This window comes from Leopardus geoffroyi, chromosome A1 (genome assembly GCF_018350155.1).
Source record: "Leopardus geoffroyi isolate Oge1 chromosome A1, O.geoffroyi_Oge1_pat1.0, whole genome shotgun sequence".
NCBI classification, from domain to species: domain Eukaryota; kingdom Metazoa; phylum Chordata; class Mammalia; order Carnivora; family Felidae; genus Leopardus; species Leopardus geoffroyi.
Genome location: NC_059326.1, coordinates 51515093 through 51542494, shown reverse-complemented (window position 1 = coordinate 51542494; position 27402 = coordinate 51515093). Strand labels below are relative to the sequence as shown.

General features: G+C 40.2%; 2 protein-coding genes across 22 annotated transcripts in view; one reads left to right on the top strand and one right to left on the bottom strand.

Annotated features, from left to right (window-relative positions):
• SCEL (sciellin) overlaps positions 1 to 13149 on the bottom strand; it is a 322010-nt gene extending 308861 nt beyond the window's left edge. For both annotated transcript variants that reach the window (XM_045479726.1, XM_045479734.1), the window contains exon 1: positions 13008 to 13149. The gene's annotated coding sequence lies outside the window, so the exon portion shown is untranslated. The remainder of the gene's footprint in view (positions 1 to 13007) is intronic.
• Positions 13150 to 13222: 73 nt separating this feature from the next.
• The window catches only part of MYCBP2 (MYC binding protein 2), a 283279-nt gene continuing 269099 nt past the window's right edge, over positions 13223 to 27402 (top strand). For 18 of the 20 annotated variants that reach the window (XM_045479572.1, XM_045479625.1, XM_045479647.1 and 15 more), the window contains exon 1: positions 13226 to 13841. In XM_045479572.1, the coding sequence (XP_045335528.1) occupies positions 13540 to 13841 (302 nt within the window). In that variant the 5' untranslated portion in view covers positions 13226 to 13539. Of the gene's footprint in view, positions 13842 to 27402 lie in introns of all 20 variants that reach the window. The other 2 variants (XM_045479667.1, XM_045479659.1) reach the window with 1 other exon arrangement.

Below are 27402 nucleotides of genomic sequence, written 5' to 3'. Positions count from 1 at the left end.
ATTTTTATTAATAAAAAAAGGGCATGTTTTACGGAAAGCAATCTTTTTGAGTACTTAATTGTAAGATAAAATTTGGAACGTGGCATATCATGAATAATGCCATCAATATTTCAAGCAAATGCAATGAAAAATTTTGTATCTTTTAAATCAAAGTAACTGTCTTAGTCTAAGTTTCCCAGGAAATCAAATCTGAAACAAAAACTTGCATGCAGGAAGTTATTAGAGAGTACATTTAGGAATAAAACCTTTTAAAAAGGTGAGGAAAGCAAGTTTAGGTAGAGGGAGAAGCTGAACTGAGGATTAGTTAAGAAGAGAAGCATCAGCCAAACCCACAGACAGCTATGGAACTGGGAAGACCTGTGGAGTTGTCCCCAAATTAAGGTAACAAGGCTAGGTTCTTGTACTACAATTGTAAGTCACTGAAGCAAACTGCACCTCAGGGAGGGGACACAGCCATGGTCCAAGCAACAACCTTCTGCTGAGGACAATGCTCAGAGAAGGAAGGGCTCAGTTGTGAGCTGTCAGTAGCCAGCTGGGACATAAGTGACTCTAACCACTGGGACATAAGTGACTCAATCCCAAAATGGTAGGCAATCAGGGCAAACACTATAATATCCATTTCAGTTCACTCCTACCATTGCTCAATTTTATCTGTTTCTCTAGAGTTCACCCCATATCCAGGATTCTGGTTCTTTTTTTCTACAGAAACCTAAAAGAGGAAAATAAGTGGGATAAACCACAGTCCTTGTTGCTACAAAGAGTCTTAATGCTACAGCTGAAATTCATAATGACCCTCCTCCTTACCAGTCCTAGATTTTCTTCACCTTCAGCCAGAACCTCTGCTAGTCTAGGTGGCCTACCTTGGAGGGTCACCCATACTCATACTTGAGAGTCCTGGGATGCTAGTCACCATGCCCTTCTCAGGCCATGTGGACTGTACTTGTTCATTTAACATCAAAATTGTATAAGGGGGTGTCAAGAGATATGCCTGTGTCTTGCCTAAGGGCTATACATACTCTTCCCTGCTTCCATATGGAATAGTAGCCCTATCTACTTCTGATGGCATGGGTCATTTACTCCTGCCAGTAAAGAGACTCTATTTTTGTTCTGTTGGTCTCTTGGACTGAGGATCCTGAAGTGACTGAGAGCAACCAGGATTCAAAGTCCAGTGGGGCTCTTACTGTGTCCTCTGGTGAAAGCATTAGACCGTTGGGAACTAGGAGCTCTAGAACTTTAGAGTCTAAGCAGGACAGAAAGCACATATTCTCTAAGGGTTTGCTTGGAGTAGAGCCATTACTACTTTCACTTTGTGTTCTTGATTTCATATATTCTATCTATTAGGGACACTATACCATGGATTAGCTGTTAATTTAAGGTTATTATATATAGCTTGTGCCCTAATTGTACCTTCAATTCTATCAACAGCAAGTTCTGGGTGGCACTTTATGTGGTAGGATAAGTGGATCCAGTGGCCATTGTATTTGTTTCATTTTGCTGCTGTAACAAAATTTATTGGATTAAAAGAAACCAAATTTAGTTTCTTACATTTCTGATGGTCACAAGTCCTAAAATAAAGATGTTAGCAGAGCTATGTTTCTTCTAGAGGCTCTAGGGAAGACTTCATTTCCTTGTCTTTTCCAGCTTCTAGAGGCTTACTGCATTCCTTGATTTATGGCCCTTCCTCCGTAGTCAAAGTCAGCAGCATAACAATTTTAAATCTCTATCTTTCTCTCTCTCCTCTCTCTCCCCCTTCTTCTCCTCTCCTCTCCTTGTCATCACATCCTTTCTGATTCTGCTTCCATTGTCACACTGTCTTCCTTCACTCTGACCCTCCTGCCTCCTTCTTATAAGAACATTTGTGCTTACATTAGAACTTTCTGGATAATCCACGATAATCCTCATCTAAAGATCCTTAATATAATCTCATCTGCAAAGCCCCTTTTGCCATGTAAGGTAACATATTCACACGTTCTAAGGATTACAATATGGATAATTTTGGTTGGGATCATAATTTAGTCTACCACAGACATATATCTACTGCCATACATCATTTACTATAAAGCGAACCTCTTGGTCTGAGACAGTGCTTTTCAGAATCCCATATTTGTGAAAGAACTCTGTAAGCCTTCAAAAATTTTTTAAATGTTTTATTTATTTTTGAGACAGGGGGAGACAGAGCATGAACAGGGGAGGGTCAGAGAGAGGGAGACACAGAATCTGAAACAGGCTCCAGGCTCTGAGCTGTCAGCACAGAGCCCGACGCGGGGCTCAAACTCACGGACCGCGAGGTCATGACCGGAGCGTAAGTCGGCCGCTTAACCGGCTGAGCCACCCAGGCGCCCCTGTAAGCCCTCATATGATGGTTCTGGCCAATGTGGGCAGGGAAGGTAAATCCACAGCAGAATACGTATCACTCCCAGCCAAGCTGAATCACTGGCCTTTCCAGGGTAGAATATAATAGATCTTCTTGCAAGTGGCTGTTTGGTCTCCTTCAGGGATCACGTTGTATTAAGGGCTAGTGTTGGTCTCTTTTGCTGGCAGGTTGTACATTTGGCTATTGCAGTAGCTAGATTAGCATTGTTAAGGGAGAGCATGAACTATATGTTCCGTGCATAACCTCCATCTCTGCACCATGGCTACTCTGTGCATGTGCTCTCTGTGCCCCCAGTGGGTGGACAAAAGCAGAAGTTAGCTAATTATCAACTAGCAGAATCATCCTGTCTATGTGGTCATTCATTGTCTCTGTCATGATGGAATGTTCTCTGACAGACATCATCATGTGATTTGATTCAAAGACTGCCACACTTCACACCCACTCCCATAGGTCCATTCTCATGTCTCTTCCATAGCCTTCCTTCCCAATCTTTCAATCTTTTTACTTCCAGGCCCCTACCAAACACCCAAGCCATCTGCCACTACCTATGAGTCTTACTTCAGGCTACTGCTCTTTATGTGCAAAATGGATGATCCTAGGCAATGCATGAAGTGCAAACTATTGGAAAGATTTTGCCTTATCACTATCAGATCATAGTATAGAAGCAGTTCATTTCAGTTGTAACTACTTACCAAGTTAACCTGCACTTAGACCAAGCTCAGCTTCTTTTCTCCTCCACCAGTTAGTCTTAAGGGACTCCCTAAACCCATGCAGCCATATGTTTAAGCTAGAGGCAGGTCTCATTACAATAATGGTTGATGACACAGGAGCTGGCCACCCATTCATGCAGCTTACTTGTGCTGTGTCCCTGCTCATGCCCAATCTTGGATATATTACTTATATTTTACCATAGGTTTTGCTGGGCCCACTGGACCTTATGAGGTAATGGGACTGATAAAACTCAGCTCCTGATGGGTACTTTTAGCCACTTGACATCTCATGGTAAGATGCTCTGTCTCTATCAGTGCCCAAATAGCCTACCAGAAGCCATTTTTCAAGTGTATGATTTTTGTTGTTGCTGTTGTTAAATTTGTTTTTGCCTTGCTCCAGAACCCTTGGACTTTTCTTTGTGATTTTCCCATGGAAATTTCCCATTCATTCGGGAGCATCTTTCTCTCCCACTGATACATCTAATATCATAGACTCTGTCATGTTGTATGACCTAAGAAGCAAAACTGCTTTTCCTACAGTCAAGAGATGATGTGGAGCCCTTCATTGTTCTAGGCAGTACTGCATTGTTCTTGGCAGGTATCTGTGTCATTCAGGAACTGTGTCAGAGCAATATTCTCAAGTAAATATTATGCCTACAGACCCAGAGAAGCCTAGCAAGTGTTGTCCCTCCTTCTTTGTGGTAGGAAGTATGATATGTGATAACTTACCCTTTACTTTGTAGATGTTGGACAAGACTCAGACCACTGGAATCCTAATTTTCAGCATTTCATTGTCTCTCTCTAGTGCATCTATGGTGCTCAGCAAGAGTAATCTAGTTTTAATGTCTTCATAATGAACACTTTCCGTAAGCCTCTCAAAAGCTTGGGCTATTATACTTATAAGTGCATCCTGTCTGTACCTCTCCCACCTTAGTTCACCCCCAGTGAGTCTCAGCAATTATGCAGTTCTACCCATCTCAGAGCTGTCATGCTCAGTCTACCACCAGTGATGATATATTAGGTTTTTTGTTGCTGCATAACAGTATTGTCACAAACTTAGTGGTTGACTGTATCACACACTTACTATCTGACAGTTTCTGTACATTAGAAGACTGGGCAGGGCTTAGCTTTGTCCTCTGCAAGGCTGTAATCAAGGTGTCCACTGGGGCCACAATCTCATCTGAGACTCAGCTAAGAAAGGAAACACTTCCAAACTCATATGGTTTTTGGCAGAATTCAGTTCCTTGAAGGCTGCTGGACTGAGGCACTCAGTCCTTATGGGCTGTTAGCCAGAGACTACCATCAACTTTTTGCCTTGTGTACCTCTCTGTGGTGGCTCATACATGGCAGCTTGCTCTTTCAAAGTCCTTTGAAGAGGGGGTCTCCAGCAAGATGGAAGTGATGATATAATATTAACTTAATTACATATGTGTAATCTTGTACAGCTTGTCATTTTTGCCATATTCTATTGGTCAGAAGAAATTTTCAGGTCCCAACTACACACACGGGGAAATGCTTATACAAGGGCAGGTATATTAGGAGATGGAGATCAGGGGATCACCTTACAAACTGTCCACCACAGATGTGGTTCCCATTGCCAACCAACCAGTGGATGATCCAGTTCCAACTTTCCATTTTATTTTATTTTTTAAAATATTTTTCAAATGTTTTTATTTATTTTTGAGAGAGAGAGACAGAGAGAGAGCATGAGTGGAGGAGGGGCAGAGAAAGAGGGAGACACAGAATCTGAAGCAGGCTCTAGGTTCTGAGTTGTTAGCACAGAGCCTGATGAGTGGCTCCAACTCGCGAACTGCGAGATCATGACATGAACTGAAGTCGGACACTCAATCGACTGAGTCAGCCAGGCGCACCTCTTTGTTTTGTTTTTGAAGTTACTTACTTATTTTGAGAGAGAGAGACAGAGACAGGGAGCATGGGGGAAGGGCAAAGAGAGAGGAAGAGAGAATTCCAAGCAGCCTCTGACATGGGGCTCGATCTCACAAACCGTGAGATCATGATCTGAACCAGGACCAAAAGTTGGACACTTAACCAACTAAGTCACCCAGGCACCCCATCCAACATCCCATTTTAGAGTTCACTTCTTCAGACCACTCCCCATACCAACTGACTTAAGTCAGTTTCCCTGGGAAACAGAAATGGAAACTTGCATGCAGGAAATTTATTGTGGAGTGCTTTTAACAACACTGCTTGTGAATGAATGAGAAAAGCAGGATGGGCCAAGAGAGAAAGAAATGGAATTGCAGTGCAGTTGCAACAAAGGCCTTAGCTAATTCCATGGAGAATGGTGGAGCTGGGATGGCTCTTCAGAATATCTTGAATTAAGGTCCAGAGGTCCGGGTCTTTGTACACCACATCCACCAGTTATTTGATGCAGGCTCCCCTGGGGATGGAGTGGAATCTTGGGTGAGACAGTTCCCTAAAGCCAAGAGCAACTTATGAAAAGGGACTTAGCTATGAGCAGCCAGCAGTCATCACTCCCAGCAGCTGGGGGAATAAGTGCCTCAGACCTGCAAGGTTATCTGAGAGGTACATCACTGTAGAAATATTTAATAAATCCAAAGGCATGACATAAAAAAAAAATCCAAAGGCATGATCTTTCTGATGTTTGACTTGAAGAAAGCAAGAAAATTCAGGACCCAGGGAGAATGAATGGATTTTTATGATTTTGACTATTTTTTCATAAGTATTTCTTTTTTCAGGCATACTACTCATGGAAGCTAGCGAGAGCACACACTCTTTGACAAGATGTTGGACCTGGTATGTCCAGTAGGAACATTTTTAGCTACAAGTAAAAATACTTTATTAACAGTAGCTGAGACAACTTAGAATTCTTTTTCTTGCATAAAAATTAGTTTGAAACTTTGTTCAATGGCTTTATAATGTCAAGGCCAATGTCAGTGATGCTCTTGGCCTTTATCTTGTAGCTCTTGTCTCATAGCTACAAATGTCAGCCATCCTGCCCACCTTTGAAGTGGAAAGAAAGACAGAAACAAGAAGAATGGATTCTCCTTTATCTTGCTGGCCTGAATTGTGTCCTAAAGCCAACCCTAAGTGCAGGAGAGGCTCACAGAATATTTCACTTTTTTCAGTCTTTAAAGTAAAGGCAGGCAAGGAAGAAGGAGATTTGAAATGGGTATGGTGAATCAATAAATTTGGTTTTCAAATCAGGTGTCTGTTTTGCTGATTGAGGTCACATGCACAAGCTTTAAAGACCAGATACAAGATGATAAAATGCCATCATTTGGCTGAAAAGCCAAATCAAGACTACTATTTGGATAGAAGACTATCTGTATCACTAGGGTCCAAACAGGAAAACAGAAAAGTATGTGCCAAGTAATTAAGAGAGGGAATTGAATATAAGGAGCTAATTGCATCAGTAGTGAAGGAGCTGAGAAGGCAAATGAAGGACAGAGGCATCTAAAGATTGATAACTGCAGGAAGCCACTATAATCCTTATGGCAGGAGAGACCAAAGGAGGAGATGCTATTTCCAGCTTCCAGGAGCTGGGGATGCCCAATGAGAAGTGGTTCCACAACAGAGGTTACCTGGCTGGAATTGGAACATGGAAGAAGCTGCTAGCAGGAGTTGGAACCACAGAGATGTTGCCCAAAGCAGAAAGAGATAGCGATGGTGGTAGGTAAGGGAAGCATGATTTCTCTCCTCTTCCCACGTACTAATCATCCATCTCACTCCATTGGCTTAATCTAACTTGAAGCTAGCTGGCAAGGGAGCCTGAAAAATGTGGTTTGCAGGGCTCACTTTGCTGTACCGAGCAGGGAAATGGAGAGGAATTGACTCAAGAGGAAATAAGCAAATTACCGGCACGCCATCCCTCCTGCATTTAGGGGTGCACTTTAGGAATACTTGTGTGGAAGCGAGTTTTTCTCCAGAAGCAATGTTGCCTTTGCTCTAGCCCATAAATACTTTAGTTACCGAAACGTTACATCATACAGATATGATTATTTTGTCTAAACTAAGAAAATACTGTCACCATAAATTAATTTAGGAAGGTATGAACTATTTTTCATGAATTATATGCTTTCAAAACTTTTTAAACAGCTTCTGGTGCAGTCTAAAAGGCAAACTTCAGGCACTGGGTGGCTCAGTTTGTTAAGCATACAACTTTGGCTCGGGTCATGATCTTATGGTTCACGAGTTCGAGCATTGCATTGGGCTCACTGCTGTTATCACAGATCCTGCTACAGATCCTCTGTTCCCTTGCTCTCTGCCCCTCTCCCACTCTCTCTCAAAATTAAATAAAACATAAAAAAAATAAAAATAAAAATAAATGGCAAATGAGAGGGGCAAAATCTTTTTGAGAGAGTTAATTATAAAGAATTAGTAAATCAACCTATTTTTACTTTTGAAATATAAAAGTAAAAATATTGATCAAAACAGGCAATTGAACTAGGTGGGGCTAAGACTTTTATGCTAATTACGTATAAACTAACAGAGAATGTGAGCCATGGATGATATATGTAAGTTTTGATTCCAGAGGTGTACCATAGCCACCAGCCACTTGAGAAGAAACTATAATCTGTTTTGACTATTATTAGTCAAAATGTAACCACCAGAATTCCAAAAACTCACCGAATTTAATGAAAGTAAGCAATATGTTTTGTGAATTAACAAATCATCTAAGAGCAGAGTGTTTTAGGGAAACAAGTAGTCTTAGGATTCTATTATTGTCATGTCATGATAAAGTAAATCTGTGTTTGTGGATAGGGCTCTGTTAAAAAACATAACTTCCAGGGACACCTGAGTGGCTTAGTCATGTAAGTGTAGGACTCTTGATTTCGGCTCAACTCATGGTCTTGTGGTTCGTGAGTTCAAGCTCGCATCAGGCTCTGAGCTGTAAGTGTAGTGCCTGCTTGGGATTCTCTCTCCCGTTCTCTTTGCCCTTCCCCTGCTCACTATCTGTCTCTCCCTCAAAATAAAGAAATAAGCATTAAAAAAGAATACTTCCAAATCCAAGTGTATATAACTCAAAGCGTATAACTGTTTGTCTCAAAAGGTTGGGACACATCTCAAATAAGGGAGACCACACACACTATTAACAATAATAGTTATGCCTGACAGGTGGTGTGCTAAGCAAGTCCTGATATATATTATTTAACTTAATCTTCAAAGAATCTAATGAAGTAGGTGCTATTATTACCCTCATATTATTGGTGAGAAAACTGAGCCTGAAAGAGGGTAAATGTCTTTAAAATAAGATCATGCCTAGTATAATCATTTTAGAGCCATTTAGATATATCCTGATATCTGGATTAGCCAAGAACTATCTTAAAAATAATATATTTTTAAACATATTATGTTATTGTAAATAAATAATATATTTCAAAATAATATATTTGATATGATAAAATTACTATTATGTATAAGAATTTCAACAGTCCTTTAGGGTTTAGGGAGATATGATTTAATTATTAAACTATTTAACCTTAGTAATAATGACCAACCTAATAATTTATAAACTACATTGAGGTTTTCAAGGTTAAAATGCAAGGTTCTTACATTTCTCCTTCAAACAATTATACTTTATATGACTTTCTTTATCATTTGTGAAAGCTTCTTCTGGTCTAAAATACATCACAACAATAAAATCTTTAAAACATGATTTGCATTTAAATATATATGTATATGTATATATACATATACATATATACTACTGAATTTCATACACTTCAAAGAATAGATTCACTTAAAAATATTTTAGAATTGGGGCACCTGGGTGGCTCAGTTGGTTGGGCGTCCGACTTCAGCTCAGTTCATGTTCTCAAGGTTACTGGTTCAAGCCCTGCTTCGGGCTCTGTGCTGACAGCTCAGAGCTCAGAGCCTGGAGCCTGCTTCCAATTCTGTGTCTCCCTCTCCCTGGCCCTCCCCTGCTCACGCTCTGTCTCACTGTCTCTCTCAAAAATAAACATTAAAAAAATTTTTTTTAAATAAAAAAATATTTTAGAATAATTTTTCAGGGCTGGAAATATCCATATTTACCTAAAGCTCCCTAGAATCTAAATTTTTTATTTATAGAAAAACATAGACATAAAATTTGTATCTTTAGAAACTAATATGAATAAAAAGAAAAAATCATGCCTCTTCATGTCTACAAATTACTGAATCTTCCAAGGCTCTAAAAATACATTTGTTTAAAGTAAGACATCAAGATATTTAGGGGATCCAATACGTAATTTTTGTTTAAAAAAATTTAAATAGCCATGTTGAATTTTTTCTGTTCATTTTGGAGTATTAAATATATTACCTAAAATAATTTTCATTTTAAAGTGCTTGTGGTCATTTTATCAGGAATGTAGACTCATGGGTCCTTAAAGTAAGGTTACCAAAGAGTGAAACATTTCTTCACTCTTCAGACTTGACCATTTTTTCCCTCCAAATTGTTCTCAGCTACTAAGTTTGTTTTAAAATGGTCTCAGCTACCAAATTTGTTTTTATTTTTCATTTATTTTTAATTTTTTTCAACATTTATTTATTTTTGAGAGACAGAGAGAGACAGAGAACAAGCAGGGGAGGAACAGAGAGAGAACCAGACACAGAATCAGAAGCAGGATCCAGGCTCTAAGCTGTCAGCACAGAGACTGACTTGGAGCTCATGACCTGAGCCAAGTCAGTTGCTTAAGGGACTGAGCCACCAAGGCGCCCCACCAATTTTGTTTTTAAATGTGCCAACACTGTTGTACAAATTTGGGAAACAAACCCAAACTCCTGACTTGACCACAACATTTTCAGTAGTCTTGATGTTCCTCATAACATGCGTGCTTCCTGTGTTTGTAATCCTATAGCATTGGTACAATATTAACCTTTTAAATGAAATTAACAACATCTATCATTGTTCTCATTTATGTTTCTGCCTGTTATTTACTACCCAGTGCTGATGGCTTCCTTTAAAAAAAAACAAAACAAAACACAAAAAACACAAGATAGAGTACAAAAAGGTACAGATATAGAGTACAAAAATCTTAAATCTTTGGAGTTCAGAAAATTGTACTCCCAGCTTTGCTATTTCAAGTGGAAGAGAAAATATGTGATCATACGTATGAAAGAAGAAGCCAGGGTCTTACATGATCATTGACAAGAGATGCTTTTGAGAAATGAACATGATTATCAACCACAAAGACTAAAAAATACTACGCATGTGTTTCATTTACAAAATGGGCAAAGTCAGGATGCCTTAGTTCAGCGTTAATCTTTGAGGGTGATTCTTTCAGGGCGACGTCCTTAAGTCCTGTCTAGCCAATTCTGACACCCAACCCGCCCAGTGCTTCCTCCACTCTCCCCCACTCTCTTCCACCCTCCCTCTGAACCAAAGGCACACACACGCCCAGCCTGGCCAGAAGATAAAGCTAAGATGGCAGCGCGGAAAGTACAGGAGCGGCACTCATTGGGGCTGGAAAAACAAAAGCAAAACTCTCTATATATTCTTTCAATCTGCATTTTCTGTAATAACAAGACTCCCCACCCCCATCTCAACACCTAGGCGGTGTAAGACATTCAGTCGTAGTGCGCGCAGGATTGGCGGGCGGGGACTCTTGCTTTGCACGTTGCGAGAAATCCACATCTTCCTTCTGCAGCAACGGTTCAGGTAGACCCTAGCGACTTGCCTTGGGGACCACCCTCCCTTCAAATCCCCTTGACAGTGGTATTAAGGGTGATTCCTAACGCCCTTTCGTTCCCGGCTTGCGTTCCATTCCCTGCCAACCCTTGGGAGCCTTCCCAAGTGCCCAGCTGCCACGGCAATAGCTGTAGCATTGCCCAGGGAGCACGCAGTGCCCAGGCAGGAAGAGGAGGCGGAGGAGGAGAAAAAACTCTGCATTGACTATCAATTTAGAGTGGAGCGGCTGTTGCCACTGCCGTGGAAGGAAATGCGGCCAACCGCAACAGAAACGCCACTCTCGGCCACCTAAGTGAGCATGTGTGCGACTCCGCGCACGCCTAGTTGCTCGACTCAACGACAACAGGGTTCCTAGCAAATTATCCAGTTACCGGGTTTTGCGTGTATCCAGAAGGCTCAGAAAGGGGCCTTGTGGTGAAAACTGAAGCGAAATTAAGGGATAGGAGGAACTCTGAGAACAGTGCAGCCGCTGGGTTCAGTCCTCATTATAAACTCCAAGAAGGTAAAGACTGCGCAAGCCACTACCTAAACCTGAACTGGAAATGCTTTTCTGTGCAGGCAACATTCATTCATTCATTCATTCATTCATTCATTCATTCAGCCAATACCTGGTTCCCTTCAGCTTAGGGCTAGAGCCTGTGCTAGGGGCTGGGAATGTAACGTGGGAACAGACACATATATCATTCCCGTCCTCAGGAAAAGTCTAGTATGTTTTGTTTTGCGTGTTACAATTTGTGAAAAGCCGTGTACTAAGGTGGACATCCTAGATGTTTGAAATCCTTCCACAATCTCATGCAATATTATTTTTGACCACTATTCAGAGGGTGAAACTTGCCCAAAGGCATACAAATAGCAAAGTCAGGATCTAAATTCTGGTTTGTCAGAGCCTTTTGGCTACCTGGCTGGCTGCTCAACAGTAAAGAGCCCTTGCAGTTCATACTTGTTCAGGCCTTTAACTCTACTAGCCTTTCATTGCCTCTATACCTTGTCTATAGGTTTGGAGCACTTCCTGTTCAATGCTGAGGTTTATAACTGCTGAAGCATTAGGACGGGAATTTAGTTTAACAAATAATTATTGGTGACCTACTATGTGCCAGTTTCTAGGCTAGGGGCTGAGGAAGACACGAAGATAAACAAGAAGCTCTTGTTTATGAGCTCATAGTTGAGGAAACAAGTACAAAACCTGTTTAACAGGGCTACTCACAGCGCTAAAACACCGACTTCCCATGCCAGTCCTTTGTCCCTATATTTTCATTATCCCGCTTGTAGCTATCTTTTTTTTTTTTTTAACCAAAACGATCTCCATCTGTTAAAGCCCTAGGTAAAATGCACTGCTTCAGCACTCTCTCCCCCCAAAAGCTAGAATTAATTTATTTCCCCACTGTTTGTACTTTTGAAAACACTAAAAAGGCTTTTTTTTTTTTTTTTTTTTTTTTTAGGAGGAGGAGGACATTTATGGAAAAAGCATAGATTTAAGAACTAGTAAGTAGATAAAGAAAATGGTAATGATAGGACTTAAAAATGACAGGAGTATAAATTAGGCAAACTCTTCAAACTGAGTCTCAAAAGGATAAAACTTAGTAGCAGTCAGGGTTCAGTGGCACATACATTTCTAGTGCACTCACTTAGAAGGGACTAGTAGAACAGCTTGACACAAGGGACTCAGCAAATGTCACATTTTAATAGACAACAATGATAAGATCTTTGGCAGATATGACATTTTCAGATGTTCCAAATAGCCAGAGTTATAGCTTCAGGTCATATTTGAGAATTATCTCTAGAAATGTTAAGTCTGGACAGAAAAAGATGAGCCATCAAGTGACCACTGCCAAGAGATAAGTGTGCACTCTAAAGGATGAATGTGGAGTCAACATAATATGTAAGAAAAGTACTATCACATTAAGGTTTAGCTATGATGAAATGTTGAGAACAAGAATTTAGGAATGATTCTGGCTTGTGAATACTCGCATATCTGTCAATTCTACTTTCATAGAAAAAAAGAATGCACTAGCTTACTACCTTTTTTTTTTTAAGTAAAAGCTATTTTAATCCTAATAATAAAAACTACAAACGAAAATCGCCAGAGATACTTCTAATTTAGCTGGCCTCCTTTGCCTTGGATTCTGAATTACCCAGCACTGTTCCCAGTAAATCATGTTGGCAGCAGAACCTTTGAGAAAAAAGTAGCAGGAGTGCGTGACACTCATTCTCTGGTGGTGGGACATTTCCTCTTTCTGGTCCAAGTTCTCCCACCTGGAGGGAACCCCTTTACCTGATGCCAATAGCATGTAGCTGACAGCCTTCCCAGCGCTTTCCTTACTCTTCCTCAAGCTGCTAGTAAAACCCGGAGAAGTGGCTTTCTTTCAGATTCCTCACCACTCAACCTCCCCACACCCAAAGCCCTGAGGCGGAGGGAGTGGTGGCGAGAGGGGGGTGGGGAGGGAAAGGGGCTGGGGTTACTGAGCATGTGCGAGGAGTGGCGCATGCCCAGTGCGGCCGGCAGCTTCCCATTGCGGGTAGCTCCGGCGGTGGCAGCGGTGGCGGCGGCGGCAGCGGCGGCACCGCCTCCTCCTCACACTCCCGAGGTGGCGGGGTTAGATGAGTGGTCCCAGTAGCGGCGAGGGCGGCTCAGGGGGGAGGAGGAGAAGACGGAGGAGGAGAAGGAGGACACTGTCTTTGTAGTCTCGTGCTGCGGGAGCCAGAGGCCGCCTCCGGAGCCGTCGTCGTTGGAAAAGGGCTGTGTGTGCGCGCGCGTGTCTGCTTGCCCGGCCCGCGGGGACGAGGCGGCGGCGGCGGCTGCGAGGATGATGATGTGCTCAGCGACTGCCTCCCCCGCCGCCGCCTCCTCGGGGCCCGGCGGGGACGGATTCTTCCCAGCCGCCACCATCTCTTCCTCCCCGGCGCCGGGGGCGCTGTTCATGCCGGTTCCTGAGGGCTCCTTGGCTGCCGCTGGGCTGGGGCTGGGGCTGCCGGCCGCGGACTCCCGGGGTCACTACCAGCTGCTGCTGTCAGGCCGGGCCCTGGCCGACCGCTACCGGAGGATTTACACAGCTGCGCTCAGTGACAGGGACCAAGGGGGCAGCAGCGCTGGACACCCAGCCTCCAGGTGCGTCTTCAGTGTCCTTCTTGCGCCACATACCGCGCGCGCGCGCGCGCGTGTGTGTGTGTGTGTGTGTGTGTGTATGCATGTATGTATGTGTGTCTACGTACCTGGTTACTAAGCTTTCTACAAGCGCTAGATGCTGGGTGGTAGAAGCACTAACTGAGATAGGAGGGTGCGGTGGCAACAGTTTCTGCTCTGTGTGTATGTGTGACTGTCTTTGTGGGGGGTTAGTGAGAATGGGAGGTAGCATGGGATGCTAGAGAAGGTGATGGTACCAGTCGGTTATGACACGTGTGTGTGTATTGTTGAGGAAGGAGGAGAGATTGGTTGAGGGGAAGAGGGCAGTGCACGGAGAGAATTTGCAAAAGTGGTGAGGGAAGTGGCGTTTCCAGTATCTCTGCCGCAATGGTATTTGCACGTATTCTTACCCCAACCCCCCAATGGTATTCCATCCTCCACTTTCCACCTCCCATAAAAAATCTGCCTTTCACTGACGGGAGCAATGGTGTAGGTTAAGGATAGTGTCATATATATAGGATGAGTTTTAGATAATCATGCTTTAGGATAAGGCATGGAGTTTAAATTTAAAAGATTTATGCGAAAGGGATGCAGATGGAGATTTATGTGGATGTGAAAGGTGTCTGATACAGATTTTTAGAGCTGTACTTTGGTAACTGGACCTTTTGGTATTCTAGAGATGTGATTGCAGCTGCACTTGTGTTCTGATGTCCCATCGGCCATTTCCCTTCATCTTATGTTCTATTTCCTCTGTCACTTATAGGCTTCAGAGTAGAGTGGGTTAGGGGGTTTTGTGGGGAAAGGGGAAAGCTGTAGAACTTCGAAATATGACTGCTTATACAATATTTACCTCCCACCAACTAAAAAATTTGAGTAGCTACTACATCTCATCCTAGGCTCGCTGCATCTTCAGCTTCCTCCATGTAGAAGATATTAAATCACTTTCATTTTCCTTTTCTTAAGATGTGTGTGTGTGTGTGTGTGTGCGCTGAGGGCTTTCCTATTGTTTTCTTTTCCTTGTCCTTACATGCCACATACCCCGAAGGATGATGACTGACTTGTTTCACCAGCTTGGCTTTGACAGTGGTAATTGGGAGTTGGCTTCATCATTTTTTTTTCTCACAGCTTCTTGCAACACATGGGGAAAGCATAGTAGTATTTTGTCAAATAAGTTACAGAGAGTTTATGGTATTTATTGAATGTTCAGTGTGTTAGACAATAAAAAGATGCCCTTTTCTTTCATTATGAAAGGGACTAGGCTGTAAGTCAGGTGTTTGTAATTTACCATAGTGTACTGGGGTTCTTATCCTTTGCAGACTTGTAAAGATGGAGCTTTGTTCACACTTCTGGGTAAACCAGTCTTCTCATGTCTATAATTGTTGACAGGATTGGGCAGTTTTATTAGATGGATGTAAATATATGTAACTACCTTCTGCTATCCAAACTGAAGGCCACAGTGGCACAAGTCTACTTCTTGCTCATGTTTTTGAAAATAGCACAGAACCTCACTAGACAGTTTTCTGTGGTGGGTATAATTTTGAGTTGTGAGTCTCTGAATTGTGGTACATCTTTACAGATCCCTCTCAAAGAATTTAAATTTATTTTGTATGTTCTTCCAGTCTTAGGATTTACTACTGATATATTCCTATTTTAACTTTCTACTAATATACTTATGTAACAATACAGTTTTGTGCATCTGGAACTAGATTAACAGTTTTAGACAAAATTAATGTATTTTAATCACACATATAAAATTTATGAGTGGTTTTTAGTCTTTGATCCATTTTTGTACAAGCGGTCAATTACAATTTATGAAAAATTCAAGTATTTCGAAAAGTAGTCATGGAAACCAGCCTTAAGTTGTGTAATATTGCCTTCTAGTGCTTGTTTAGAACATTATTGCTTATTTTAGTTCACATTATTTTATCTAAGTCAGCCTGCAACTATCCTTTATTGAATATTTGCTTAAGAATTCAATCACATTTCTTATTAAATATGATGGGGCTAGTGGAGCTAGGATTTAGGTTGTGAATGAATAGTATAATTATTTGAATAGGGGTACTAGTTGAGTTCGAGTAGAAGAAGAGATCTAGCAGACAGAGAAGGGAGCAAGAATAGAGAATGAAGCTCTAGTGAGCTTCAAATTTAAAGGTGTGAGGAAAAGGAGACAGTAAAGGAAGTTGAAAAAAAAAAGATAATAAAAAGTTAAGACAGCTGTGAGACAGTGGCAGCTCTGGTCCTAAGAAAGTGGATTGAAAGTCCTTAGCAGTGTTAACTCCTTAAAAAAGTGAGAACATTTTCCAGGTCACTGATGACTTTTGAGGAAGTGGTCATAGATGTGGTGAGGAGTCATTAGGAGATGTTGGGGTAATGGAGTTGCAGGGTTGAGGGAAGGATATTCAAATATGGAAGAGTGGCTGGGAAATGTTCAGTATGTGGAGAAAGAGAAATTAAAGAAGTGAGAGAGGAGATAATTGATGTAAGAGAAGTCAGAGAGATCTCAGGGACAAGTTTAAGATGTCAGGTGAAGAGGTTAGCCATTGAATAAAGACTAGAGTTGATTGAGCGTAAGACTTACATCATATTCATCTTAGTAATCCCAATGTATAGCACAATTTTTGGCATCCATTCTGTAAATACCAAATGTCTTCTGTGTGCCAAGCTCTGTTTTATGTGCTGCACACGTAGCAGTGGGCAAAACAGAAAAGGTCTCTACTCTCTTAGAACTTCCACACGAGAGGGGAGAAATAAACAACTGATAGTTTCAGGTAGTGATACGTAACTATGAAAGAAAGAAAACTGATTTCATTTGATAGATGATTTATAGTGGGGGAGCTATTTTAGGTAGGGTGGTCAGGGTAGGTTTCTTTGGCCAGTAGACCTTTAAGTTGAATCATAGTAATGGGAAGTCAGATCTAGAGTAAGAGTGTTTTAGGAAATTATAAAGGCTCTGAGGTGGAAAGAAGCTTGTGTTCAAGGAAAAAACAAGGCAAACAAGATAACAGTCATTGTTGAATGAATTACTGTGAATTATGTTTTAGATGTCCTGTAGAGTAGCTGAGGGATCCAAGCCTAATGGAGTCAGTGACTTTGATGGCATTCTAGTGAAGTGGTTAAGAGCTTGGACTCTGAAGCTAGTTTAGTTTTACGAGTTTATTATTATTTTTTTAATGTTTATTTATTTTGGGAGGGAGGGAGGGGCAGAGAGAGAGGAAAAGAGGTACCTCACTATCTATGCAGAGCCTGACAGGGGCTCTATCTCATGAACTGTGAGATTATTACCTGAGCCGAAATCAAGAGGTGGTTGTTTAACCCTCTGAGCCACCCAGGCACCCTAGAAGCTAGACTGGTTTTAAAACCTGGCTCTACCACTTTTTAGCTGTGTGACCTTAGGTACATTATATAACTTATATGCTTCAGATTTTTTTAAGAAAAATTTTATTGTGAAATAATTGGCATGTAACGTGTTAGTTTCAGGTGTACCACATAATAATTCCATTTTTGTATATATTGTAAAATGATTACCACAACAGGCATAAACATCTATCACCACATACTTAAAACTTTTTTTTCTTGTGATGAGAACTCTTAAGATTTACTCTCTTAGCAACTTTCAAGTATACAATACAGTGTTATTAACGATAGTCACCTCACTGTACATTGCATCGTCATGACTTACTTATTTTGTAACCTTACCTTGTGAACACCTATACCTGTTTTTACCCACCACCCATCTCCGTCCCAGCTACCAGGTTGTTCTCTGTTAATTTATGAGTTTAGGTTTTTTGTTTGGTTTTAGATTTCATGTATAGATAAGATCTTATGGTATTTGTCTTTGCCTGACTTATTTCACCTAGCACAATGCCCTCAAGATTTATCCATGCTGTTGTAAATGGCAAGATTTCTTTTTTTATGGCTGAATAATATTCAATCGTGTATATATACCACATTTTCTTTTTTTTCAATGTTTATTTTTGAGAGAGAGAGACACACACAGGGGGAGGGGCAGAGAGAGAGAGAGAGGAAGACACAGAATCCAAAGCAGGCTCCAGGTTCTGAGCTGTCAGCACAGACCCCCATGTGGGGCTGGAACTCACAAACAGTGAGATCATGACCTGAGCTGAAGTTGGAAGCTTAACAGACTGAACCACTCAGGCATGCCTATATACCTCATTTTCTTAATCTATTCATCCATTGATAGATACTTAGTTTGCTTCCATGTCTTGGCTATTGTAAGTAATGCTGCAGTGAACATGGGGTGCAGATATCTTTTGAGTTAGTGTTTTCATTTACTTTGGAAAAATACTCTAATGAGGAATTGCTAGATCATATGGTAGTTCTATTTTCTAATTAAAAAAAAAAAAAACATTTTTTTTAATGTTTATTTTTGAGACCCAGAGACAGACAGAGCATGAGCAGGGCAGGGACAGAGAGGGAGACACAGAATCCAAAGCAGGCTCCAAACTGTCAGCAACAGAGCCCAATGTGGGGCTCGAACCCACGAACCTTGAAATCATGACCTGAACCAAAGTCAGGTGCTCAACTGATTGAGCCACCCAGGCGACCCTGTTTTCTAATTTTTGAGGAACCTCCATACTGTTTTTTCTTCCTTTTTTAAAAATTAATTAATTATTTAATTTTATTTTAGAGGGAGTGAAAGAATCCTAAGCAGGCTCTGTGCTCAGTGTGGAGCCTAAAGTGGGTCTTGATCTCATTAATGCGAGATCATGACCTGACCCGAAATCAAGAGTCAAATGCTTAACCTACTGAGCCACCCAGGTGCCCAAGGAACCTCCATATTGTTTTCCGCAGTGGCTGCCCAGTTTACATTTCCATCAATAGTGCACAGGTTTTTCTTTTCTCTACATTTTTGCCAACACTTGTTATTTCTTGTTTTTGATCATAGCCATTCTATGTGTGAGGTAATAATCTCATCGTGGTTTTGATTTGCATTTCCCTAATGACTAGTGATACTGAGCATATTTTCTTGTGCCTGTTGGCCAACTGTATGTCTTCTTTGGAAAAATATCTTTTCAGATCCTCTGTGCATTTTTAATTGGTTTATCATTGCTGTTTGTTTTTCCTGTCGGAATATATGAGTTCCTTATATATTTTAGATAATGGCCTCTTATCAGATATATGGTTTGCATATATTTTCTCAAATTTTGTAGTTTGCCTTTTCATTTTATTGATAGTTTCCTTTGCTGTGCAGAAGCTTTTTATTTTGATATAGTCCCGCTTGTTTATTTTTGTCTTTGTTTATGCCTTACTTTCTTGTATGTAGAATGGGGATAATAATAATGAGGATTGTTTTGTAGATTAAACCAATCCATATATGTAAAGTGCTTGACACATTAAGTGCTGTTAAATATTGTTGACTTCTGCCGAGAGTGAGGGGACATATGGCATTTTAGGACTTAAAGATGGGGCAAAAATCAGGTTTTATTCTAATTTTTGGTCTCAGTGACTGTGATGAATGTGAGAATAATGATTTCGTTTATTCATTGACTCAATAAATATATTTTTTATATGAATGAATGAATCAAAATTAGAACATTGGCTTGAGGAAAAGGTTGGACTGGAAATGAGTAAAGGAATATTTGATCGTTTCTGTATGTGAATGGCAGTATAGCATTGCATTTGGGAAGAACTATAGCTCTGTGGCTAAATTTACCTTAGAGGCAGACTGCCTTGGTTCAAATCCCAGTTCTACCTTTTTCTAAGTTGGGCAAGTTAATTGCATTTCTTTGTCTGTTTCTTTACCTGTAACCTTATAGGACTGTTAAAAGCATATTGTGTTAGTACAGGGTAATGTTCATTAAATGTCAGCAGCTGCCACTATTGTTACTATTAAAATTATATATTTAAAACTCTAATCAGTATGATATTGTAAGTTTTTCCACTCAACAAAGAAATGGGAAAGCTGTTGGTTGAATTGGTTCAAGGTTAAAGTGTGACTGGAGGTCAAAAAAAAAAAAAAAAAGAAAGTGAAAGTTTGGTGACATTGATTGATCCTTCGGTAAAAACGAAAGTGATGTCAAGGAGGGGAGTGATAGACCAGGAGATACAGAAGAGTCAGGGTATGTCGGTTGAAGTGGTAGAATAACAAAGTAGAAACAATAGAGATTATGGTTAAAATGGGGAATTGCTTTTCTTTAAGCTAAACCCCCTTAGTTCCTTTAGCTTTTTTATATCAGATGCATAGGATTTTGGTTTTAAGAGGTTAAGTAGTCAGTCCAACAAAGTTGAGGGATTAGTACTTGGTGCTAACCATTGGCCCAATAAAGCTGTATCAGACATAGTTTCTACACTTGAGTTTATTATCTGGGTAATGGTGAAAAAGACAAAGACAGGTACTTACAAAAGTGTTCAAGAAAATGGCATTCTGGGCTGGCGTGAAAGCATGAGCAAAAGGTGAGAAAGTACGGTTTATGTGCAGGTAATATTAAGGTTCTGTTAGAGCTATCATGTAGGTATTCATGAGGGAGAGCAGTGGGAATTCATTTTGGAAATGGAGACTGTGGTTAGAGGGTGAGACAGCTTGAACAGCAAGGTACAAATTATATTTTATTCAGTAGACACTGATGGTTTTGAATGATAAAGAGATGTTATTGTAGGAGTATTTTAGTAATGTGGGATTGGATTAGAGTTTGTATATCTGTATTTATGATTAGGTAATAATTTGTTTTGTATAGCTCTTACATCTCTGGAATCCTGTATTTTAAGGCAAAAACTGCTCTGTTGGCATATTGGTAGGTAGAAATATGAAATATGAAATAAATTAGCCCTAACTTAAGATAAGAGAAAATCTTGTGTTTAGGCTTAAAAATAAAATGAAAATCTTAACTTAAAAATACTTTTGCATTTTAAGATATTTGTTTAAAAAAATCAAGAGTAGTCAGAATACTCTTTTTAATTAAAAAACATTAAATATTCAGCTTTTTGGAGAGGAGTCAGGTTAATCAGGGTTTAATTTATGTATAATAAATTTTACCCTTTTCAAGTGTTCATTTGAGGGGGTCCCTCGGTAGCTCATTCGGTTAAGCCTCTGACTTTGGCTCAGGTCATGATCTCACGGTTTGTGAGTTCAAGCCCCACTTTGGGCTCTGTGCTGATAGCTCAGAGCCTGGAGCCTATTTCGGATTCTAGGTCTCCCTCTCTCTCTGCCCCTCCCTTGCTTGCGTTCTGTCTCTCTGTCTCTCAAAAATAAACATAAAAAAAAATAAAGTGTTTATTTGAAGAGTCTTAGGACCATCACCACAGTCAAGTATAGAACATTTCCATCATTCTAAAAAGTTTCTTCAGGAAATTCCCTCCTACTACTAGCCCCTGGCTACCATGGATCAGTTTTGTGTCACTAATATTTTATCTTTTCTAGAATGTCTTATAAATCTAGCTCCTTAAGGGCAGGACCTCAGATACTGTTAGTCTCGTGTCTTTTATCCCTGTATTTCCTATAAATGGCAGTTAGGATTTAAGCTTCATTAAGTTTTGGTTACACATTTTTTAGCAAGAATATTTGGCTTGTAGGACTGAGTATTACATATTGCATCCTATCCAGATGTTTTCAGGTTGTGTCACTGTTTAATAATGCTCAGTCTAATTACTTTGGCAAGATGGTACCCAGTAGATCTCTCCTCTGTAAATGTATCCTTTTTTCATGTGCAATAAGCAGGTAATCATAGGTCATAACTTCGGTACACTCACTATGAATATCTTTCACTAATGGTTTTAGCATTCTTTGATAATCCTTATCTGAGTCAATTATTTCATTAGGGGTTTCAAAATGATGATTTTTATACTTCTGTTAATTCTTTCTGTATTTTTGAGCTGGTGCTCTTCTGCGAAAAAGAGTTTCTCACATCAACTGATGATGAACTGTGGTTCCTCCTGAGAAGGCAGGGTAAATGCTAATTCTCTCCTCTCATTAGCTAAAATAGTGTAATAGTCCAGTAGTGGTGTGGTGGGTGCTTGGTTCACCACCCAGATCCCTTTGTTCATGTACAAGTGCTCCTAGCTGTTGGGAATACTGGCAGCTAAAACTGCCGGCTAAGTCCTTTTCCAAGCTTTCCCTGAGCCAAGAGAACTGCTTCCCTCAAAGTCATGCCTCTTCTGCAGGGTCAGCCTCTACCCAGTACATGTACTCTTTAGGGATATAAATCTCTGGCCCTCTTACCCTAAGGCAGAACAACCTTGAAGATCTATCCCAACACCAGAGGTCCACATGGGATTGGCTGAGGTCTTTCTGTGACTGCATTACAATTCAGCTCATTCCTCTGTTCCATCTTACTTCCTTCACTCTCCTACAGTTGTTGGTTCAGAGGATATTCCCCAGTAAACTCCTGGTGTGCACATCTCTATTTCAGAGTCTGTTTCCTGGGGGAGCCTTACCTAAGACAGTTGTGGTGCCAGGAGTGATCTGAGGAAGTAGACTTTAAAATGGGGTTTTAGAGCTAGACCCACTGTGGGTTGTAGATGGAGTGCCAATACTAATAACCGTTGGCATACAGTGAGGCTGTGCAATTGTTAAACTTTCAGTAGTGGTGAATTGGAATGGAATTCCTGTAGAAGGAATGCACTGGTGGGTACAAATATTTTAAGCTTTTTAGAAGTTCAGGGAAGTTATTACTTACAAGGACAGTATAATCAGATGGTTGTTGATGATTGATGTTGATAGATTGGAGAAAAGCAAAGGCAGAAGGTAATTGGGGGCAAAATGAGAAAGTTAAGTTATTTCTTTAGCATCATGTAAAGAAACTCATCTTCTACAACAGAAAGAAAAAAAAAAGCTAAAGGTTAGGCCCAAGACTTAATTCAAGGGTAGCAGAACTCCAGGGTGGGTTGAATTCTCAACAAGTCTTCTATGCCAGTGTCTGCTTTAGTTGGAAATGAATAGGACCCTAACTCTTCAGATGGGACATCTGAGTTGATACACTTGAAAACCTTGAAACCCCAAAATCTGCCAAGCTCTTTGGGCCTGCAAAAGTGGGCTTCTTCTAGCCTAGAGGGTAGTTTCCTGGACTATGCTGCCCTTACTATCCTCATCTCTTCTCTCCTCTACTGGCTATCATCAAATCCATAACTAGAGTTAGGTCATAAGAGAGCCTAGTGGGAGGTGCTGGGCCCACTAAGGTAAGAAAGGAAGTGCACATGCATGAGTATACACACGCGTGTGCTAAGTGATTCCCAAACTGCACTGAGGCACCCAGAAACACCACAGCAGACACATAGGAATACCATGGGATATTTCAGAATTTCAAAGGAAACATGTTTGCATCTGTCACAAATAACTAGCTTGAGGTTGTTCACAGTTTTTGTTCTTTTTTTTTTTTTAGGTTTATTTATGTTGAGAGAGATGGGGAAAGACAGAGAGAGGGAGAGGCAGAATCCCAAGGAGACTCCACACTATCAGCTCAGTGTTCGGGGCTCAAACTCATGAACTGTGAGATCATGACCTGAGCTGAGATCAAGACTCAGATGCTCAACTCACTGAGCCAGCCAGGCACCCCAAAGTTGTTCGCATTTTTGACATTAGGTCATGCTACATTCTTTTTGGTGATGCCATATCTTTTTGAAGTTGGGTTTTTGGTAGTTGCTGTGATACGAATCAACCACTGCACACAAATTAGTGTGAAACAGGAAAGGAGGGTGGCGTGTTCAATCTGATTCCAAGTTTGAGAAGTTGTGCAGTGTTTAGCATTGTATATGTCCTGTTCTTTTTTTTTTTTTTTTAATTTTTTCCTAATGTTTATTTTTGAGAGAGAGGGGGGCAGGGGAGAGACAGAGTGCTAGTGGGGGGGAGGTGTGGAGAGAGAGAAGGAGACATAGAATCTGAAGCAGGCTCCAGGCTCTGAGCTATCGGCACAGAGCCCAACGTAGGGCTCGAACTCATGAGCTGTGAGATCATGACCTGATCCAGAGTAGGAGGCTTAACCTACTGAGCCACCCAGGCACCCCGTACATGTCCTATTCTTAAGCAATTGTGGCTATTCAAGAACAAAATAAAAATATTTTTCTTTCAATTTATGTGTTTTTTTCCAAATGGTTAAGTTTATAGGACATAAATTCTTATTACTTATGTAGATCTAACTAGTTAATAAACACTACTGTTAGGTGTTTCTTTCGGCCTATAAGTGTTGTGGAAAAATTACTGATGATGGCTATGCAAAGACCCAATAACAGACTTCTACTTATCAATACTCATTCAGCAACTGAGTTGCTGAATGTCCTGCCTGAGTAGTGGAATCTAACCATCCTCCACAGAGACCATGATTCATTTTGACTGGACTTGACACATGTTTTAAGTATGAGTTTGCCTTTACAGCTTGCAGGGGCTCAACCATTGGCTACTGTTTGAGGGCTTACAGAGTGTTTGATCCATCAGCATAAGATCCCACATAACATTTCAGAGTAAATGACTCACTTTTTTAGCAATCATGGGATCCATCTGTTCCATCATGCACCACATCAAGAAGTTTCTGACCAGATAGAGCAGCAAAACAATCTTTTGATGGCACAACTGATGATGATACCCTACAATTTGACATTATACCCTGCAAGGTTCCTAGCTGGAACCATTACACATGGCAATAGGAGTGACTCCGCTTAGCATCACTCTCAGTGATCCACTGGGGAATTTATGCTTCCTCTCTGTAGCTGAGCACTAGGGTTTAAAAGATCCTGTCTTTCAGAAGAGAAACATTTCCAACAGAAGAAACTACAGAGTCCTGTTTCACTTTTAGGCATGGCTACTTCTGGGACTTGACACTCCATTTCCAGGGAAAGGAGTCGCCCAGGGCTAATGTATCAGATCATTGGGAGAAGGTAGAGCTGCTGTTACATGAGGGAACTTGGGGGTTTGGCACACAGGTGATCTGCTGAGTGTCTCTTGGTACTTTCTGGTCCAGTTATAATGGTAAATGGACATGAGCAAGGCCTGGTGACTGCCTCACAAGATCAGCCACCTGGACCAGCAGAAATGCTAGCCAAAGATGAAGGGAATCTGAAATTACTAGCAGAAAACAGGTTGTAACTATGTTTTGGCCTTGAAACCTTCTGAAACACAGTGGTGGGGTCTTTAGTTTGTCCTACTTTACTTCCTCTGAAAAGTTTCTCCGGGAAATAAGAACCAACCAGAATTCTGGAGGAGCTTTTCCCAGAATTTGTATGAAGCAAGTGAATCTTCGTAGTGTAATAGATGGACTGTAGTGAATGCTGTGAATTAATTTTAATAGTTGTTTTGTAGATTCTCTGGAATGTTGTAAAATCAATCATCATTCTTTTTGATTTCCAGAAATCAGAAATGTTCCTCCAACTTTTATTCCAGTGACAAGAATCTCCGTAACAATGCTGAATAGAAGTGGTGAAAGTTCCATCTTTCCTTGTTCCTTAATCTGAAGAGGAAATAATTACAAATTAGTCTTTCAGTCTTTCAGTATTATGATGTAAACTGTGGTGGGTGTTTTGATGGTCTTTCCAATTTGAGGAAGTTCTTTAATATTCCTACTTTGCTGATAGTTTTTATCATAAATGTGTTTTGAATTTTGGCAAATACCTGTTCTGCATTTGTTGAAATTATTATATGTTAAGAGAAAGAAGGGAAAAATTAAATTAATTTTTGAATGTTAAGTCAACCTGGCATTCCTGGTATAAAACTTTCTCCCAATGTGATGTATTGTTGAATTTGGTAATATTTTGTTAAGAGTTTTTGGGTTTAGATTTATGAAGGGTATTGTTCTGTTAATGTCTTTGTCAGGTTTAGTATTATAGGTATTCTTGTCTCATAAAATGATTTGGGCAATAATCTATTTTTAAAGGAGTATTTTTAAAGTTTCCATGAAATTGGTCTCATTTCTTTTTGAATATATGATAGAGTTCATCAGGGATACCATCTGAATTATCTTTTGGGGATGCTTTTAACAAATTTAGTTTCTTTCTTTAATAGATATAGGGATATTCAAATTTTTTATTTCTTATGTCAATTTTGGTAACTTGTGGTTTTAGAAAAATTTGTCCATTTCATCTAAATTGTTGAACATTTGGCAGAAAGTTATAACATTGTTCTAGTATTCTTTTCTCTGTGGCATTTGTGGTGATAATCCCTTCTTCATTTTTCATGTTTGAGTTTTCTTTTTTGTTTGATCAGATTAGCCAGAAGTTTCTCAATTTTGTTTATAAGTTCAAAGAAACAACTTTTGGCTTTACTAATTTTCTCTATTATTGATTTACTTTCTACTTTATTGACTTTTCTGTTATCAGTATAACTTCTACTTTGAGTTTACTCTTTTTTTCTAGTTTTTTAAGGTGGAATCTTAGGTCATTGATTTTAGACTTCTAACATAAGTATTTTAAAACTATTAATTTTCATCTAAGCACTGCTTTAGTTGAATCCCACAGTTTTGATATTCTGAATATTCTTTGTCATTTAGTTTAAAATATTTTCTAATTTTTTTTGAATTTTATCTTTGATCCATACATTATTTAGAATTGTTTTATTTAATCTTAAGATATTTTGTGTTTTCTTATATATATTATTGTTAATTGCATTCTTCATATTTTGTATGATTTCGATTTTTTTTTTTTTTCAACGTTTATTTATTTTTGGGACAGAGAGAGACAGAGCATGAACGGGGGAGGGGCAGAGAGAGAGGGAGACACAGAATCGGAAACAGGCTCCAGGCTCTGAGCCATCAGCCCAGAGCCCGACACGGGGCTCGAACTCATGGACCGCGAGATCGTGACCTGGCTGAAGTCGCACGCTTAACCGACTGCGCCACCCAGGCGCCCCTGATTTCGATCTTTTAAAATTTATTGAGATAAGCCTTATCTCCTAGGATATGATCTACCATGGTGATTATACCATGTATACTTGAAAAGAATGTATGTTCTGCCATTTTTGCACATAGAGTTCTGTATTAATTAGTTCAAGTTGGTTGGTGGTGTTATTTGGATCTTTTATGTCTATTCTCAGTTTTGTCTAGTTCTATCGGTTTCTGAGTGGCAGGTATTGAAAATATCTACTCTCGGGGCGCCTGGGTGTCGCAGTCGGTTAAGCGTCCGACTTCAGCCAGGTCACGATCTCGCGGTCCTTGAGTTCGAGCCCCGCGTCGGGCTCTGGGCTGATGGCTCAGAGCCTGGAGCCTGTTTCTGATTCTGTGTCTCCCTCTCTCTCTGACCCTCCCCCATTCATGCTCTGTCTCTCTCTGTCCCCAAAATAAATAAACGTTGAAAAAAAAAAATTAAAAAAAAAAAAAAAAAGAAAATATCTACTCTAATGGTAGATTTGTATTTGTCCTTTTAATTTTCTCAGCTTTTGCTTCATGTACTTTGGGCCTCTGCTTTAGGTACATTTATAATTACTAAAATTATAGGTACATGTATAATTATTAAAATTTCTTGATAGAGGCACCTGGGTGGCTCAGTTGGCTTAAGCGTCTGATTTTGGCTCAGGTCATGATCTTCAGGTTTGTGAGTTCAAGCTCCACGTTTGGCTAGCTGCTGTCAGCCCAGAGCCTGCTTCAGATCTTCTTTCCCTCTCTCTCTGCCC